At 31.8% G+C, this 20,009-nt stretch overlaps 1 protein-coding gene across 4 annotated transcripts in view; it reads left to right on the forward strand.

Moving 5' to 3' along the window:
- The window catches only part of MAP2K5 (mitogen-activated protein kinase kinase 5), a 297,906-nt gene that overhangs the window by 25,126 nt on the left and 252,771 nt on the right, over positions 1–20,009 (forward strand). For 3 of the 4 annotated variants that reach the window (XM_074234472.1, XM_074234473.1, XM_074234474.1), the window contains exons 3-4: positions 2,352–2,419; positions 16,459–16,528. In XM_074234472.1, coding sequence (XP_074090573.1) covers positions 2,352–2,419; positions 16,459–16,528 — 138 coding nt within the window. The remainder of the gene's footprint in view (positions 1–2,351; positions 2,420–16,458; positions 16,529–20,009) is intronic. The other variant, XM_074234475.1, reaches the window with a different exon arrangement.

Consider the following 20,009-nt stretch of genomic DNA (forward strand, 5'->3'; position numbering starts at 1 on the left):
TTTTATATCTTTCCATATGTATCCTAAATTTGTTGATGATATGGATTATCCTTATCTCTAATCCACATAAATCATCTTTTTTTTTTCCTGTGAAATGAAGTTTTAGGTAGGAAGGACACTGTCAACTTATCCTAACCTTGGGTATCTGTATGCCATGTATTCCTCATAGAAGGATCACTTTCTGTAAGTTTGTCTAACTCAGATTAGATATAATTGGAAATTTCTTCTTAAAGGCCTCTCTTGTTTCTTTAGGTGTCCAACTAATTCTGTGGGTAATATATTATTTTCATGAATTATTTAATAGGACCCTTACCACTTTTAGTTATTATTCTATGCCCTGACAAGTTGCCTAGTCTCTCAGTAATCAGAAAAGGAATAGATTTTCATCTCTCTGCAAATTTGTGGATTCCTTGAACTTCAAAATTTTCAACAAGATTATGTTACTCAACAAGATTATGTTACTTGACTGTAGTGCTTGACTGGTCATTGTAACTTTTTATTTCTATCACAGTCCTTCTGAACTGAGATCATGGCTAGTTAGTAATATTTCTTCAACTTCTTTCTCAAAAATGAAATATATTTGTTATGAGTAACTAGATCTTTTTCATTTGTTAAGACTTGAGCACATATCATTAGGTGGGCAAAGTTCATGGTCATATTTAAGTGTCATGTAGAAATACTTGTGGTCTGATCTTATTATTTAATTGAAACCTCTCTCTTAAAAGTTAACATTGATTGCTTCATTGTCAAATCTAATGATTTTTCTCAGTCTTCATTTTTCTTAACCTCTCTGAAATTTTTGATACTTTGTCATCCTTTTCTACTTGATACTCTCATCACCAGGTTTTGATGTTACTGCTTTCTCCTGGTTCTCTTATTTGTCTGACTACTCCTTAAGTGTTGGATCTTTGTTGGATCTTCATCCAGTTTCTGTCAGCTAATCATAGGTGTGCCTCAGTGTCTCTCCTGGGTCACTTCTTTCACTATTCTCTAGTGCTTGTTCTCATTAGCTCCCATGTATTCAAAGATCATTTTTATGCAAATGATTATTAGAGCTATTTAACCATTACTAACCTCTCCTGACCTCCAATCTCACATCTTCTAGCTATCTCTTAGACATCTTGAATTGGATGTCTCATAGAAATCTTATGTCCAAAATGCAACTCATTTTATTTCTCCCCAAAAACCTCTTTTTTTCCTGATTTCTCTTTTACTTTCAAGGGTCTCAGTATCTTCCCAGTCACTCAGACCTACAACTTAGATGTTATCCCTCACTTCTCATTCTCTCTTATTCCCTACTCTATATATTCATTTAGTTGTGAATCTCCTTGAGAGTGGTAAGATGTAGTTCTAATTTTAGTATCTGTCAAAGGTAAGCTTTTTAAGTATCTTATTTTCAAAATCTCTACCATGATCATACCCCTAGAGAAAGAACTGATTAATTCTGAGTGTAAATTGAAGCATATTTTTCACTTTCTTTTTCTTTCTTCCTTTTTTTGTATATGTGTATTTTCTTTTGCTTTATGATTAATATGAAAAAATGTTTTGAGTTCATATGTATAATTGATATCATATTGCTTGTCTTCTCACAAAGAAGGGAAGGGAGGCAGCTAGGTGGCACAGTGGATAAAGCACCAGCCCTGGAGTCAGGAGTACCTGGGTTCAAATCCGGTCTCAGACACTTAATAATTGCCTAGCTGTGTGGCCTTGGGCAAGCCACTTAACCCCGTTTGCCTTGCAAAAACCTTAAAAAAAAAAAGAAGTAGGGAAGTGTTGAGAGAGAATTTGGAACTCAAAATTTTTAAAAAATGAATGTTAAATTTAAATATAGTATTTTATATTATTTAATGAAACATATGTACATTTATATATCTGTATTTATGTATCTATCTAGAGTGTGTATTTTGATTCTGAAAATGGCCAAGAATCATCCAAATTTGAAAAAGTAGAGGACTAAGATAAACTATACCATGTTTGGTACAGGGACAGGTGAGACTCTAAAAATAGAAGGTGACTTTTCTTGTGTAGCAAATGAACTGATTCTAAACAGACTCAATTTTAAAAGACTATTATAAGAAATGTAACATAAATATTTCATATATTATTGTGTAATAATTTATATGTGTGAGCTTTCCATATCTTATATTCTCTTATCTAATGCTTGGTTAATCCTCTAATAGAGTCTTAATTTTCTGCAGTTTCTTATTCTACTTTGAACCAAGAAAAAAAGTGTTGAGGTTTTATTTATCAGTTTAGAAGAGACTAATTACAGTTGGAAATGATATTAATAGATATACATGTTTTTCTCTACCAAAAATTACATTTGAAACCTTATGTTGCTTTTTAATCAGATGAAGATGAGGATGGTGATCGCATTACTGTAAGAAGTGATGAAGAAATGAAGGCCATGCTGTCATATGTAGGTATAATATGCATAAGAAACATTTTTAAAATGTTAATATAACTGAGAACATTATTCTTCTGGCCTGTTAAGATATTAAATCTAGATAAAGCATGGCATTTATCATATTTTCCTATGTAATATGAAGGTTTAAAAATTTTACATGAAAGTTAAGGGTATGCCTAACACTTTTCAGAAGAGTTGTACACTTACTGATCATATCATGAACATTAAGAATAATGCATCTTAATGACTTTTGCATTAGGTATAGTGCAGACTAAATGGACTATCAATTTCCTGTATTTTTTATGCAGTACTTAAAGTAACGGCTCATTAAAAATGAACCCCTGGGCTCTAAAAAATTTTTCAAAATCTACTTTCAACTGGGGATCTCTTTTTTCCCTTCCAGCAGACTACAGTCATATTGTAGCTGCAGGCTTAATATACATACATGATTTAAAGATGTACTTATCTGTTGTTTTTATGCCTCACATGCCAGAGAGAAAGAGAGAATCCAAGGTTACTTATTGAATAAATGTGACAGACTATATCTAGAAATGACTTATCCTTTTTGTTTTGAATGTCACTGAAAATTTGCATTACCATTTGTATTTGACTAAAGAGTATAAATAAGATAGATGGATATATTATTAAAGATCTAGGACTAAATTTGAAAAGTTCAAATTTTCTTAATGAAGTGCCTGAGCCCTGATTTGAGATAGCCTTCAAAGTTTGCATAGTGTGGGTTAGTAGAAAGTGTAGAGGAATGAGAGTTATAAGACTTGAATTATACTTAGACCTCAGTTTTATTTTAGACATTTCCTTAACCTTTGGGTTTCAGTTTCTTCATATGTCAGTCGACAATAGTGATTTTTTAAAAAATTATTTTATTTACTTCATAGGATTGTTTTAAGGACAAGATGAATCACAGAATTTTGTAGCTTGAAGAGATCATCTTATTTTATAGATAAGGAAGCAAATGGTCAAATAATTACAAGTTTGAATATTTAGTATAGGAACTGAAATTAGAACTCGTGTCCTAACTCCTAATCTTTGTTCATTCCTTGCCAACAATATAAATGGATTCACTGTGAAAAATTAAAAGCATTATATCAGTGATTATCCTTTTCACCTAAACCTCTCTCATTGGCCAGTAACAAGGTGTTATAATTTTGGTGGAAGATTTACTAAAAATTACCACATTGCTTTGTTGTAATAAAAGCTATAAATACTAGGAAAGGTTCCTCTGAAATGTTTATTTTAGAGTAGGGAAAATGAGAACCAGCAAGATGACATGATTAACAGAGCATTGGAAAAGTCAATTTTCTATTGATTTCCCATTAGCTTCAGTGGGAGTCTTTGCGTATTGACAATTCAAGATTGGGTTCTTCACTTTCTTGAAAGGCAGAAAGCAGGACTGTCCACTGAAGGTTCTAGCTCTGATTTTAATACATTGAGTTAACTATTTTGAAAACTTAACAGCTTTTAAAAGAATAAAGTACAAAGCAACACAAAATAAGTTGTGGTTTTCTCACATTCCATTGTTTACATTACTGTTTTTTTATCTCTGGTAGAGCCACACAATTAGGCATAGTTTCATAATGCAAAACCAGAAAGATTTGCTTACTTATTTTAATGGATATTGATTTATATTGATTAAATTAATTATTTGTCAACATTAGTATTTACCTGTAAATGACCAAACTGACCAAACTGTGATGTCCTTATTATATCTGTTATGCTATTCTCTTTAATGTTCATTCTTTAGACTTTTGATTTCATATTCAGTTGTTCCCTTGTTCTAGAATAAGTTTAGACACAGGCAGTTATCTGTATTCCTGAAGGTACCTCTAATGGAACTAGTTCTTATCTTTCCTAAAGAGAATTTTTCATTTCAAGACAAGGAAAGAGAAATTTTTTTCCTTTTGTGATTCTGAATGAGAGTGGAAAACCATAATTTGACTCTTCTTTCCTCTACTCATTACCCTTTCTTTAACTTGAAGATTTGAATAAAAGTATGAAAACAAAGAACATTTCCTTGACAGTATAATCCACTTTTCATTTGATTTTAACCCTGCATTCGTTCAGATGTTTGGATTTCCATTGAAAAATTCCAGTGATGGTCATTTTGAACTCTTAAACAGTGATAGATTAGGAGAAATAGTGGCCTTGTCTATATAATAGCCTCATAATAACCAGAATTGTGTGTAACATAGAATAAGGGAGAAGAAAGAGCTGCCAATAAGTCTCCTCTTCTTGATTACAAAGGTATCATATAATTGATACATAATATGGTAAAATAATGGTAAATAAAAATGGTAAAAAAAATGGTAAATAAATTTGTTTTTTTAATGTTACATATGTATATTGGTATGCTTTCATGACAAGAATTAGAATCATAAGATAAAGTGATTATTGATACTTTTTATAATTCTTTTTAATCAGGTTTTTCATACTGAATATTTTCTTAATAAATTTATAACCACTTTATTTTTAAAAACCCTCATAAAACTACTTAGTTATTTTTAAGTCCTTTAACCTTTACAAGTACCATTAAGGAAGGTCAGTGAGAGAATCATAATACTAATCACTTATATTTGAATAATGCTGTATGAATCACAAAGTTATTTCCACATAGAAAACCCAGGAAGCATGCAATGCAAGTGTTATCCTCAATCTACCAAATTGGAAGTTAAAAGGAATTGCCCAGGGTAACAGAGCCAATGTTAAAGCTGAAACAAGGACTCCAGTCTTCTTTTTCTAAGACTAGTGATCTTTCTATACTATTCCATTACAAATTCTTTTCTTTGGTCAAGCTGAAGTTGAAGCCAGTAGTGATATGCTGGACTTCAAAGATCTGCTCTTCAGGACCCATTTTTCTTATTTACTGTGTGATGCTATGGTCTAGTCAGACTCTTGGAGCTTCCATTTCTCTATCTATAGAATGAAGATATGGGTATGACACAAATAAAAACTGAAAAGGTGCTACACTAATGTGAGTCACTATTATTGACTCAAGAGGTTAGGAATTGGTTTAGCCAGGATTTCATAGTCAAGAAGAAAATGGGTTACATTTCTGGAGACTATAATGAATGAGTTGAATCTTGGAATAGTATCCCACATTGGTTTAAATGAAACCATTTTCTGGCTGCAGGCCAGCACAAACATACATTTTTATCAGTAATGTAAACAGATTTTTGTATTGGAATTGAAAATGTTGCCTTTTTAATTGAAAACTTATCAATTATTTAAATTGCTAGCAGCCTTGGGCTGTTAATTTTATGTGTTCTATAATAATGGTGTACAGTGCTATTTGATTTATGTGACACACAGAATATTATATTGTCTAAGGGTTTTGTTGTGAAAATGGGTTGTTATATAATGTTAAATAATAACCAGCATATTAAACCAAAATCTGTTATCACACATTAGTATCATTTTATGTAAGTTATTTAGAATTTGTTTTGTTTTCTTCATTAGATATATTTTTAAGAGATAATGAGTAGAAAACAAAGCTGTAATAAATTGTCTTTTAAGAAAATGTAAAGTAATTTTGTCTCCAAGGAGATATTTAATGTATTGAAAGAATTCAGCAGCCAAGTGTTATTACAGCACTATTGTGATAGCTATGTGCGTTTTGTTATGAGTTTGTGTTAATCAACAATCTGTTTTTATAGCGTAGTTTCTTGTAAGTTACTGTTGTTAGAATATTCCACTACTGGGATCATGGCTTTTCCTCTGACACTATTGCATCTTTTTAATTCCTCCATAAAGTATTTTTTAATTAGATTTTGAAATGCTTTATTAGAAAAAAATTATATAGAACCTAAATATTCTGAAAACTAAATACCTGATCATTGCTAATTATTTAAGGAGCACAGTTAATTATTTCTTTAATGTAGTTTTTAATTTGTTTTGCTCCCCTTCTGGAAATCCTTAACACAACATTCTTTTGGCTTTCATCTTTTTTGTTTTTAATATTTGGACAACAATGATGCCTATATAAGTATACTTTTGGCTTCTTTATTGGTTTATTGTAAACAGTATCCAACATTTTAATATGGATTTAGGAAAGAGTATACTTTAGTGTGTTAACTTCTGCTTTTTAGTTAACCTTTCATTAAGAGTTGAGACACTTAACTATGTCTTTTTCTTTTGTGGATTGTTTCATATTCTGTTATCTTCAGTGTTGTGTCAGATGAAGGATTTATTGTATTTGGTTTTATTTTGGAGAGGTATGTGGGAATGGAGCAACAGAATTAGCAAGAGAAATCCAAGTTATTATCTTCATTTAGCTTCCTTTTCTGACTAGTGTTTCAGAGGAAGGTGAAACATCTCTTCAGTGTACTTTAACCCTTGATTTTCTTGACATTCTAAAAATTTGGATTTGATTAGTTTTAATCTGGTATTATTAGCATGCTTGGATGCGTGTGTGTGCATGAATATTTATATGTTTACATGCATATTGTGTAAATTATTGTATACATATGAAGTATGTATAAATGAAACTGATTTTTTTTTTGTTGTTGTTTTTCAGTCATTTATCAGTCCTGTCTGATTCTTTGTGACCCCATTTAGGTTTTTTTTGGGGGGTAAAGATGATAGAATGCTTTGCCATTTTATTCTCTAGTTCATTTTTTAGATGAGGAAACTGGGGCAAACAGGGTTAAGTGACTTTCCCAGGGACACACAGTTAGTATCAAAATTAGATTTGAACTCAGCCTTTCCTAACTCTAGGTCTACCACTCTATCCACAGATTAAAAATAGAATATGGAATAAGAATATTAGAGCTTGGAAAAGACCTTTGACATCTCATTTAACTTGGAAAAGTTGAGAACCCACTCTAAATAGCATAACAAGTTAGTGGAAGAACTGACCTGTCTCTAGTTAAGGGTTTTTTTCTGCCATTCCTTATAAAACACAGCAACAGAGAGTTTGATACTCCATTGGCTTACCATATGAAGGTATTTCCTTCATTTTGTTTAATATCTGTCAGTTTTTCCATTTCCATCCTATTTTCTTGGTATATAGAAAAGTTGGGAAAAAACCCAATTCACAGCTGAATTCCTCTTTTCATTCTCTGAGTCTTTACAGTATTACCTGGTGTCTCCCTGAGACTAACTCCCTGAAATAAATAGTACTGAGTGATAGTTCTAATATTAATAATGATGGTGATGATAATAATGAAGATATTACCTTCATGTCCACTTCTCAAAGGTTACATAGTTTTCCAAAACAATTCTGTGAGCATGCAGTAGTGTATTTCCATTTTATTGATGAGGAAGCCGAGGTCAGGAGTTTCAGAATTGTGAGTATCACAGCTAAGATTTAAGCCCTGGAATCCATAAACTGAGCCCCAATACATTTTCCATTATGATATGTTGACTCTACCCAAACTCAAATCCATTGATTATACACTGGATAAGATAGCAGATAATATATTTCATTATTTTGTTTGTTTTAGAGATAGGAAGATGCCAATTCTCTGTAATTTATTTTGTTAACATTAATCTTATAATAAAAACCTCCTTTATACTTCTCTGACAATAACAGATATTGTTGCAAGAAGTGGAAAGTGAAAACAAAGATTAGCAAACTAGAAATTTGTGTTCCTTTGTCAGTAACAATAAAAGTAATTGACATTTATAAACAATATTAACTAACAGTATTGTACTTTATAAAACACCTTTTATTTTGCTCAGTTGAGAGAAAGATAATTTGCTGCAAGTGACTGAGCAAAGACACTGGTCATTATGTGTATTCCTCAGTCTAGGCAAGCAAAATAGTCTTTTCGTTTAAAAAAAAATTCTCTCTCAGTGTTAATTTGGCATCTGTATAAATATAAAGAATTATTATTATTATTATTCAGCCAGGAATCACCTACAAAAACACTAAACACAAGCCTTGCTAATGGGACCTCTTTTATGGAATTGCTTTAGGGGAACTCAAGAAGGTGCTAAGCATTCATTGGGAGCTTGTATAGGAATCCTAGGCTACTATTCAGGGCAAGTTTCACAGCAGATAACAGGGATATGTACTACACATTACTGAAAAAATGATTGCAAATTATGGAGGTTTCAGGAAAAGGGCTAGAACTCAATAAATTAGCATCATAGGAAAAGTCAGTGGCTCCAGAAAAATAAGCATAAATTAAGGCTAAATATTGTACTTTAAGACATTTAGTGTGTCTGATTTTTCTTATTCATATATATATATATATATATACACTCTTGATATAAATACTGAGCATTATCTTCATCAAAGTAATATTTGAACTGGTCAAATAAAGTAATCTGTTTACAATAAATGCTTCATTTGGCCAGCTGTCTATATGGGCTGATATTCCTTTCACTTTCTCTTTTCTTTTCCCACTTATTTAAATTAAATGGCAGCTTCCCTGAAGCTGTTATTTTAAATAATGCAATTTTTTCTCCGATTTCAGAAGTAAAGCAAAATTTCTACACTCTAGAAGCCAGATGAAAGATCAGTGTAGACATTCCCCCAAGCTAAATATGATGATTCTGTAGGTTTTGGTTGAGCAAATCCCATGAATTTTGAGTTTATCAGCAGGTATGACAAGTTTAAAATCTTTGTTGTCAATATGTATTACTTTAAACCTATCCAGTTTGTCTTCCATTTGCTGTTATGTTACCTAATCGTCCAACTGTATTTGCTAGATATGGTTTTGCCATTTAAAGCAAATAGTATCATCATTAAACTTTGCCAACATTTTGTTTACTTCCAAATAACTAATATATTTATTTGAAAAGTCTATAAACAGACCCCAAAATTGTTCTTTGTTGACTTCTTCATGGTTTTTATTTTGTTTTTTTTGAAAGGCAGTGGGGTTAAGTGATTTGCCCAAGTTCACACAGCTAGGTAATTACTAAGTGTCTGAAGTAACATTTGAACTCAGGTCCTCCTGATTCCAGGACTGGTGCTCTATCCACTGCACCACCTAGCTGCCCCCTCTTCATGATTTTTTTGACCTGATTTTCTTTTCTTATCATTGAATCAATTAATGAGTAATTATATTATGCACCATGCTTCCAAAATCATTTTAGGAAGAAAGTATGCAAATTTTAACTGGGAAGAAAACCTCAACTCAATGACTAGCAGTTAAATTTTAGGGAAATTTTATGTACAGGTATGTAAATATAAGAATGAATTTACCATTGAGGCAGATTGATTTCATGTGCTTTTTTGATCTACTGGGACAGTTGAGTGCTTCACAACAGTTTAATTCAGCAAATAAAATCCTGTTAGTGAAAGATATAAGGGATAATTGAAGGGAGGTATAACTGATGGCACAATGAAGTAATATTGTAATTGAGTTTATAGGCATCTTTCACTGTTACAATTGTAGACTTCTTTGAAAGGAAATTTAATAAATTAACTATGGACTACAAATGGTTGGTTAGTTTATTGATTATTGCTGTAATTACTGACTGAGCTACATATAATGGGGTAGGTTTGCAGTATTGGCAATGAAGGAATTTTAAATTTTATCATTGGTAGAAGGATTGGGTTTGTTAATAAATTAATTTTTTTCTTTATAACTTGAAATATTGTACCAGTTATGTTGTCTCTTAGGTCAGATTAAAGACAGATTTGAGAACATGACTAATGGAAAACGTTAGGGAAACTAATGAAATAAGCTTGATTTTTCTCTTGTCAATAAGTTAGAGATGTGGGACTAATAATACTTTTTTATAATTCTTTATTGGCTTAACAAAACACCTTTATTCTAGAAAGTAATTATTATTCCTTCTATTATAAATAGCATGTTCCGTTTCTTTGTATTATTATGTTAATCAGGCTGCCTGACAAAAGGACTATTTTCACTGAACCAATCAGGTGAATTTTTACTATCTGTATACAACTTCCAGCCATTTTGGTATCACAGGCTTTAGATGGGACATATTTCATTGTTGGTAGAGTATTTTTTTGACACTACTAGTTTGTTTTAGTTCTTTCGGTGGTATAGTAGATAGAGCACTGACCTTGCATTTAGGAGAACGGGAATTTGAGACTGGCCTCAGACATTTGACTCCTAATAGCTCTGTGACCTTGAATAAGTCATTTAACCCTGATGACCTCACATCCAGGGTCCTCTCCAGTTGTTCTGGCCACTGGACCCAGATGACTCTGGAAGAGAAAGTGAGACTGATGACTTGGCCCAGCCCCCTCACTGAAACAAGTTTATGTCCATGTCATGATATCACCTCTCTTCTTTGGAAAATGAAGGACAAATATTGGTTCCTTCTAGTACCTTTAGTTTATTCTAGAAGACCAGACAGGAAAAAAAAGGAAAAGGGTTGATGAATGCTCTTTGTCCAAACTATGTTGTACAAGTAGATGATCAAACCATAGAGCTCCTTCACGAGTATATATTTCTTAAATAGGAATTACAGTGAGCAACTGGGCCTAAAGTAAAAGAACAAGAAGAGAGCAGGTTCAATTGTGTTAGGGGAAACTGTGTTCTTTTTTTGATGATCCTAAAGATCTTCCAGAAACAAATGTTCATTTTAAAAAAGACCAATATTTTTCTGGGGATGTCATAAAATTACATATCATGGAATCTTATAGTTTCTAAAGAATTGAAATTGGAAATCACAGATCACAGACTTGCTAAGTTGACAAAGATCTTGGAAGCCCTCTAAGTCACCCTGAAACCCAATAATAATTCTTTTTTTTTACGTTCTCAAAAAGTTGATCATTTAACTTCATTTAAAAATATCAGTGCAGGGGAACCCATTACCTCATTCAACTCTTAGATGTGGTTAATAGTTATATAGTTTTTATTTATATGGAGTCTGTTTTCCTTTTTTTAAGATTCAATGATTGAGCCTAAAGTTCTTCAGTTTACTTATTTTATGGAGGATTATGGGAGGAGGTGGATAAAAATTGCATAGAATGCTGTGGAAAGGAAAAACTCAGTAAAATAGACTTGTAATGAATATGTAGGTGATGTATTTGGGACCCAATTCAAAATATAAGTATTTAGTGGAATAAAACCATAGAATGGAACCCTTACTCTCCTTAGTAGTAGTAACATATAAAAATAAACTGGGTAGCACTTTAGAATGTAAATCTTACTAAATCATTCATATTGAGTTCTCCCAGACTATTATATATTTACTCTTGTGTTTTGCTAACAAGAATTTTGTTGAATATTTATTTTTAAAAAAGGACTTCTTACCCCCTAATATTAGGATTGATATTAAATGGATTTGAATTGATGCTAACTAACCATCAGGAACCCTCTGAAATAAAATCTTTTCCCTAAAATTTGAGTTCTTTTGCAGCCCCAAAACTAACAAGAATTACAATTAAAAAGTAAAGTTATAAAGCTAGAGAGCCTTGATCATAGAAATTTGGAGTTAAAAGGACTCTTAGTAATTATATAGAATAGGAGTTCTTAAATTGGAGTCTGACCTTTGGAAAAGAATTGATAACTGCATATCAGTAGAATTGATTTAATCCTTTGTATTCTATTTGCTACATTTAAAAACATTATTCTGAAACAGGGTCCATATCAACTTACTTGTCCAAGGACTCCAGGACAGAAAAGAGATTAAGAATTTCTGTTCTAGAGGCAAATAATAAGGTAAGTGGTCATGTTGGGTTATAACAATTTTGAATGAAAATGAGTTCAAGTGTAAATTATTAGAACTTATTTTCTTGTGTAATTTAAACTTACTCTGCTTGGAAAATTGCATAGTAGGCATGAATGAGCAGTTGCAACACATTACAGATGAAGACTTGCAAAGGCATGGTATAAAGGATTTAGTTTGACAAATGTATGACCTATCAAGGAGGAAGAGAGTGAGGAATGCACAGTAAACACCCCACATTCTCCAAGGATATCCATGAAATGTGAGAAGATCCTTAGAAAGACCCACCTGTCTTCTTCCTCTCCTAAGTATATTGGATAGTACCTCACCCATTCCTTTATGGATTTAAGGAAGTACAGAAACATTTAGTTTGGGAAAACATGAATAGGTGTTGTTCCACATCACTGAAAAATGTCTACATTGATGATAACATTGATTTCACCAAGTTGGTACTTGTGTTCTGAAGTACACCCTAGAAGCAATGTCACCTGGTTTTACCTGGGAAGTGAGAATTGTTTCATTTTTTTTTTTTTAATATAAGGCAAATTGTGAGAAAGTTGGTGCCTGGAAAAATTACTGGTGAGTGGGAGAACAAGAAATGAAATTAATGTTTGTTTAATTACTAGACATGAATGCCTATCATAAATTTACCCAAGAATACTTATTTAGTAAAATGCCTTTTGGAGTGGGTATTTTTGGTTGAACTGGATCTATCACCACAGTTCTGTTTCTCTTCTTGTTGCAGAACTTTCAACAAACTTAGGTAGAGGTCTCCAATATGGACATACCATGAATTCAGCAAAAGTATTCTATAAGATTTTTCTTCCAGAACACTTACCATGTAAAAAGTATTTTTTATTTTTTAATACTTATTATACTCTACTTTTTAAGTCTGTGTACTTGGCTGGTTAGTGTTGTGGTTCTTTTTTTAAATTTATAATTTAGCTTTTATGGGTTTTTTTTTTTGTTCTTCATTAGGAAAAAATGTACTTTTAGTGTTATAGGATCTTTCTTAAATGGCATTTTCCATGAAGAATAAACTATCGTAATTATAGATTGAATTTGCTATTAGCATTTGAATTAGGTTGATTACAAATAGGAAAGCTGTTGTATAAGTCTTAAAATAAAACAAAGGCAAAGAAAATATGTACTTCTTATTCCCTTGCTGAATGTGGCCCTTGGTCTCAAATTAATTAGATTTTGGATAACTACTAAACTTTGTGTCACATCCTTATTAAAATTGTTCAAGAATTTTTTAGGAGCATCTCAGAGGGGTAACTAAAACTAATCTGTAGCTGGTTCAGGAGGCTTCATTAACAAATACAAAACTGATTAATCTTTACCTGGTTGGCTTATTGATCATGGCTCCATTTACTGTATGAGAAAGAGAACACTAGGAAACAAATTTGATAACTGGTAATAATAACTTTGGTTTAATACAGTGTTTTACAAGAGTAATTTTACATGAGTAAATGCTGGAAAAATTTTGTTAGATGGATAAAACAACTTGTACTTAAAACATTTTTTATATATGATACTCATATAGGATTATAGATATACATAATAGATCGACCTGAAAACTTTGCTAATATTTTGTTGCTCTGGCTAATGTGAGCCTCTTGGCAGCATCATGCTACCTTATTTGAGACATTTTTTCTAGTATATTAATTTAGTATTTAGAATTATTGATGGGTTTAATCCTGTCTAAAATGAAATAGGAATTATTCCTCTTCTTCCTTTCTTTAGAATGGAAGATAGGAGAAAATGAAAATTTTGGATAGAGGAGAGAGACACAAAGAGGAAGAAGTTGACTTAATGCTAGGGAGAGAAGTAAAGGTAACACCTTTTCAGGTTTTTTGGTACTTTTTCAAATAGAAGGGGCAACAGTAGTGACTGAGCTCCTGGGAACTCAGCTTAGTTTTATGACAATTAAAAGATTGGAACAGCCTTCTTCAAAAATGGCCATCCTAGCCTGAGGTTTGAAATGGGATTAAGGATGTGCTGTTCTTGCACTAAGAATTTAATTTAATAGGACCTTGTTTATGACAAATCTTAATAATTTAATTTAACTTATTAAGGAAAATAAAACTTCTGTCTCCTTTGGTCTTAATCAGGAATTCCCAGTAATATAAGACATTAAAAACAAAATTTTAGTGGGATTAAAATCTACTTCACACTTAAGTAAAAAATTTGCCTTTAAAAAAATTAAAAAATTGCCCCTTTAGCATCATTAATGGTAACTGTGAGAATAGGCATTTGTATAAAAAGAGATTTAAATTTCTAGAAATTTTCCAATTGACATTAGTAGCCTGTATTAATCATATACCAAGATCTAAAATGAAAAGGCAGAATTTTTATTTATTTGTGAGGCAAATAAAATAAAATAAAACAGACCAATTTCATGCATGCAGGCTTTTAAAGTAGAAAAAAATGCATTGTACCTGTTTTCACCCTTCACATTTGAGGGTATTTGTTTTCAAACTTGACCCCAAGCACCATTTTCAGATACCTCTATAATTAATTTGTTTACGGCATAAGATGATTTTGTTTGCTTTGGTTTCTAGGAATGTGTTGCAGTGGTAACTGAAAGTATTTACCTATTGTACATAGCAGTTAATTAAAGAAAAGCATTAAGTATGGGAGAACTGCACTATTGCTGTTGTCTTGTATCAGTATAAAAAGGCAGTAATTTTTTTGACAGCCACTGATTGGAAAGTTGCTTGCAGCCTTCCAGAAGCAAGGAGTACATGCTGTGGATCAATAACTGGCAAATTTTCCATTAAAAAAGAATACCTGAGCAATGTTCCAAATAGCCACTGGCATCTTAATTTTCCATGGAAACCTCAAACACTCAAGTGCTGAGGACAAGTCATTTTCGGACAATTTTTCCAGACTACTTGTTAACAGTTATTGCTGTCCCAAAAGGTTGACAGCCTACATGATTGATATTTCATTTACTTGTCATCACTGTTTGAGTAATGGCAAATGCTGTATTTCTGTGGTTTTAAGGAACATAGTCTCCTGAAAAAATGTTTGCCTTAGTATATATTCCAGGAAGGATGTAGTGCACATTTATATTGTATGTATATAAGTCTTTAGGGTCATAGAAAGGGAGAACCGATTTCCTTTACAGTTTGAAGGCCTCTGGAGAGCAGGGCACATTTTTGTCATCCCTTAGCTATCAAAAATCTACTTTAAATTTATTTTTATAAGAGTGATGAGACATTTAACATATTGTGAACTTTTATGAACCTCTATTATTTCTCTGAAAAAGTCACTTGATTCAGTAATTTCACTGTACAAAATAATTATTATTTAAGAATTATACTGTACAGAAAAGTACAGCAAAATTATATGTAGTTTAGAACCTTTTTAGGAAGTCAGCAAAGGATCATAAAGGAGATATTCCCTAAATGTTGCAACTAAATGATAGTCATTTATCTCTTAACATCAGTGTTAGGTTTTGGTTCAAGGAGAGTGCCTTTGGAAGGTACCCTTTCAAATTACATCATTAGCAGTTTTTGTCTTTATTTTTCTATCAAGAACATTTTGGGTCATGTGTTAGTAGGAGTAAAGGAATAAAAGTTATTTCTGAGTCTAGTATTCACTTAGATTTTAATGATTCTTGCTAGTGCTCATAATTGCTGAAAGAAAAGGAATAAGTTAGTAAAAACTAATATTCATCTAATCACAAAATTTTATTTAGTTTAATAAAATAATGTTATCTCTTTGAAGACTCCTAAAGGTATTTTCATTTCCTAAGTTTCCTCATTGTTAATGAATGTGGTCTATAACAAAATGTAAACATAAGGCTTCTTTGTTTTGTGCTAGATTAGAGCATGCTTGGAACTTGGCTGTGGTCCTTTTGCATTACTTTAATTTGACCTTTCTTGGAACCTCTCCTAATACCTATTAATGCAACAGACTTTACAGTTTAGCTTTGAATTATGTTTTCATTGAATATATATATATATATGTATATATGTGTATATATATATATGTAAAGAATGTGTCATTGACTGACATGTGTGGCAGAGTCAGATATGAAACATTTATCTCTTTACTTTTCAGATTGGGGCAGGGATAGTGTGGGGAAGAGGCAATAGGATGATATAGCATTAAAATACAGTTACATTTTATTTAATAACATTTTAAAATACTTTCAGAGATTATATACCAGTCTAAAGTTTTAATAAATAGTTCTACTTTTAAAAATAAGTGTCACTTGTATCTGGGGATTTATACTGTACTAAACTTCCAGGCCTAAGCATTCACTATATTCACTATAGTCATTTTGATGTTCAAATGGGGGAAAGTATTCTCAAGGCTGATATGTATATCAGCAATTTTAAAAAAGTACTGTGAATTAAACAACCCATGAGTGTCCATTCCAGTTTTCATGCATTACTGAGTAATCTCTTTCTGTAATCTCTTTGCAGTATTATTCCACAGTAATGGAACAGCAAGTAAATGGACAGTTAATAGAGCCTCTGCAGATATTTCCAAGAGGTAATGTTTAACAGATTCTAATCAACAATGATTATTTCAGTAAACTGTTTCATCAACAGTTATGTTTTCCAAAGGTTTAAATGCACATAACATGATGTTTAGCTCTTAATTTGAAAAAACAAAAGAAGTATTCATTATCGTGGGGATTGCAAACTATATTATAGTTATGGCAGATAAAATATCTAATTTACTAGAGTAAATTAAACTAACTAGATTGTATTTTGTTTTCAAAGTGCACATTTATATACGCTTAGAGAACTCTTTGGGATTTACACTTTTTTCCAATCCAATGCAAATGAATAACTTTAATTCTAGTTATTTGTAAATTGTGACTCATGATGATGGCCAGTGAGTGTTGTTATTGAGTGGAATATTTTCAGTCAGTGGGGAAATAAAATTAGCTAACAGTTTTTAAGGGAGAAAATTTGGTAGAATTCTTAGAGGTTTGATTTGTTATTTAGAGGAATGTCTCTATAAACAATGGGAAGTTTGCATGCATAGTCATTTAATAGTTAACCTTTTATAAATTATGTAGGGGCATAAGGGTGAACCACTGATGTGTGGAACTAAGTTTCTTTTTGCCTTCTGCAATAGATGTTGTTGGTCTTTTCCCAGATATGACTTTCTGAAATGTGGAGACTTTTCCTCAAGAAGAGTTTAGTCATATAAATTCATTAATACTTTCCAATTTATGTATTTCCTGTCTTGGAATCAGTGTTTCCTAAATGATGATACTGATAAATTTCAGTTCTTCAAGTACATCTTCCTGGATTAAATTAATTAAAATAATGAAAAATTAAACTCATCATAGGGGCAGCTAGGTGGCATAGTGGATAAAGCACCGGCCCTGGAGTCAGGAGTACCTGGGTTCAAATCCGGTCTCAGACACTTAATAATTACCTAGCTGTGTGGCCTTGGGCAAGCCACTTAACTCTGTTTGCCTTGCAAAAATCTAAAAAAAAATTAAACTCATCTTTATTAATTTACTTCTATACAAATAATCATAGATTGAGTTTTCAGTTAATCATTTTGGACTTTTCATTACTTGTGTTTTTTTTTTTAAGTTTGAATTGGGCAGTTAGCCAATAGACATTTTATTCTAACGAATAGACATTTTATTCACACTAACAAGGTCTTAAAAGGAAATTTACTGACTTGGATGATCACTTTTTTAATTCCATATAAAGGTTTGGCAGCCATAACAACACTGAAGCTTTAATCTTTCAAACAGGCCAAATTTTTGCCAGCTTGAAAATTTCTATCTAAGATTATCAATATCCTAATTGATATAACAATACAATAATGCAAGAAACATTTGTACAGTATTATAAAGAATTAGCTTAAGTACTATTTCTGATACATATTAACTGTTTGACCCTGGACAAGTCCTATCAGTGCCTGCTGCATTGAAACTACAAATTATTGAACATCTACAGATCTACATTGATAGAGGGAGTTTTCTCACCAGGCATTGCTCTATCCCAATAAAATCATTACTCCAGGAAAAAAATTAAAATAAATTTAAAACTTCCTCTATTTTGGTGATAGCATATTTTTTGTTTTTTTACTAAAAATTTTTCAATTTTTTCAGGCTTTGAGTCTTAAGAACTCTGTTTATTATAGTCATATTGCTCTAACACCTTTTGTGGTACTCTAACATGGATTGTCTGATGTACCCTCTGACCCTGAGGAATAATTTAAAAATTATTAATTTGTTAATGAAAATATCAGTATATTATTGATGCTTGGTATTTATTTCATACTTTAAGGTTTCATATATTATCTTAATTTGTTAATCAATGTTTGTGTATTTTGAAGGATATAAAAATTCAAGTATATGTAAAATTAGAAGAATTGGGAGGATTGAGTAAAACAATTGCTATAGGTAGGGGGAAGCTACTCCAAAGTACCAGCAATTTTCAGAGTCAGAGCTAATGTATATTCATTCACTTAATGCTGTCCCATGTAATCAAAGTATGTCAAATCTGGACAAAACCTTAGAGTTCATCTAGTTCATTTCTCTCATTTTACGGATGAGAAGACAAAGGCTCAGGTTAAGTGACTCTTCTAAAATGACCCAGCAAGTAAACATGCAGTGCTAGGTATTGAGCTTATTTGTCAGATTCCAAATCCAGAGTCTTCTCCTTTATCAGGTTCTCTGATGCCACTGTGGCATCTTTAAATACTTAGTCTGTGGGAGTGTAGATCTTACTAAAATTTCTTTGATTTTTGTTTGCATATATTTCTTATTTTTTTGCAAGACAATAGGATTAAATGCTTTGCCCAAGGTCACACAACTAGGTAATTATTAAGTGTCTGAGATGGATTTGAACTCAGGTCCTCCTGACTCCAGGGTCATGTTCTATCCATTTCACCGCCTAGCTGTTCCTCTGTTTTACATTTCCAGAAGTTTATAAGTTGTTTTTATTTGCATACATTTCTAGAAGTTTGTAGTAATTTCTTGTTCCTTAAATATAAGTGAGAAAGAAAAGAAAGACTTGAAAAATTTGTGAATTTGAGATTTAGAAATGTCTTTAAAGCCTTTGACCCAAAGGGGAAAAAAAAGATTCAATTCCAACACATTTAATTGTATCCTATTTCCCATTATATGTAACTACTTTAAATACTTGGATAGTGATTTATATTTTATAAGGAGACCCCCCCCTTACAATTAAAATGTTGCTTTAATTATAAACAAGTGTAAAAATTCACTAGATTTTCAATAACTTGGGTATCTATGGTTATGAAAGAGAATATTTCTAGTTTCCCAGGAATCAGTATAAGTGCTGTGTCTAATCTTTCTAGGCTATATGACCCCAACCAAGTCATTTAAACTTTCAGCTTCCCTCAGTAGTTCTCTAAAACAATCAACTGCAAAGCAGATGCTCATCTGTATTATTTGAGGAAATTTCTTGTTGGGGGTTTCTTATGTAGATGAAATCATAGATCCAGTAAAAAAAAAAAAAACCCAGAGTGCTATGACTTTTGCATTTTAAAGAATTTTTGGTTTGATTGTTAAATTCTTGATCAAGCTTTATGTGGATACATAGCTGGAGATCTCCAGTAATTGGAGAGCAAGATTAAAGCCTGTTTATTAGTTATGGTAAAGTATCACTTATGAAAAGTGGCATTTATGCATGAAGTACTTCAGTGGAAGTACTCTTTGTTTTCTTTTTTTTTTTTTCTTTTTTTCTTTAGGGTTTTTTTTTCCCGCAAGGCAAATGGGGTTAAGTGGCTTGCCCAAGGCCACACAGCTAGGTAATTATTAAGTGTCTGAGACTGGATTTGAACCCAGGTACTCCTGACTCCAAGGCCAGTGCTTTATCCACTATGCCACCTAGCCGCCCCACTTTGTTTTCTTGCTGCTAAAAACCTGGCATTGAGTAAATGTATGTACTGTTTGGTTCAAAAGATTTATTTACATGTTGAAAAAAAAGTATATTTGAAACCCAGATTATAATTTATTTAAAAAATACTCAAC

The sequence above is a fragment of the Macrotis lagotis genome, chromosome 4 (genome assembly GCF_037893015.1).
Source record: "Macrotis lagotis isolate mMagLag1 chromosome 4, bilby.v1.9.chrom.fasta, whole genome shotgun sequence".
NCBI lineage: Eukaryota > Metazoa > Chordata > Mammalia > Peramelemorphia > Peramelidae > Macrotis > Macrotis lagotis.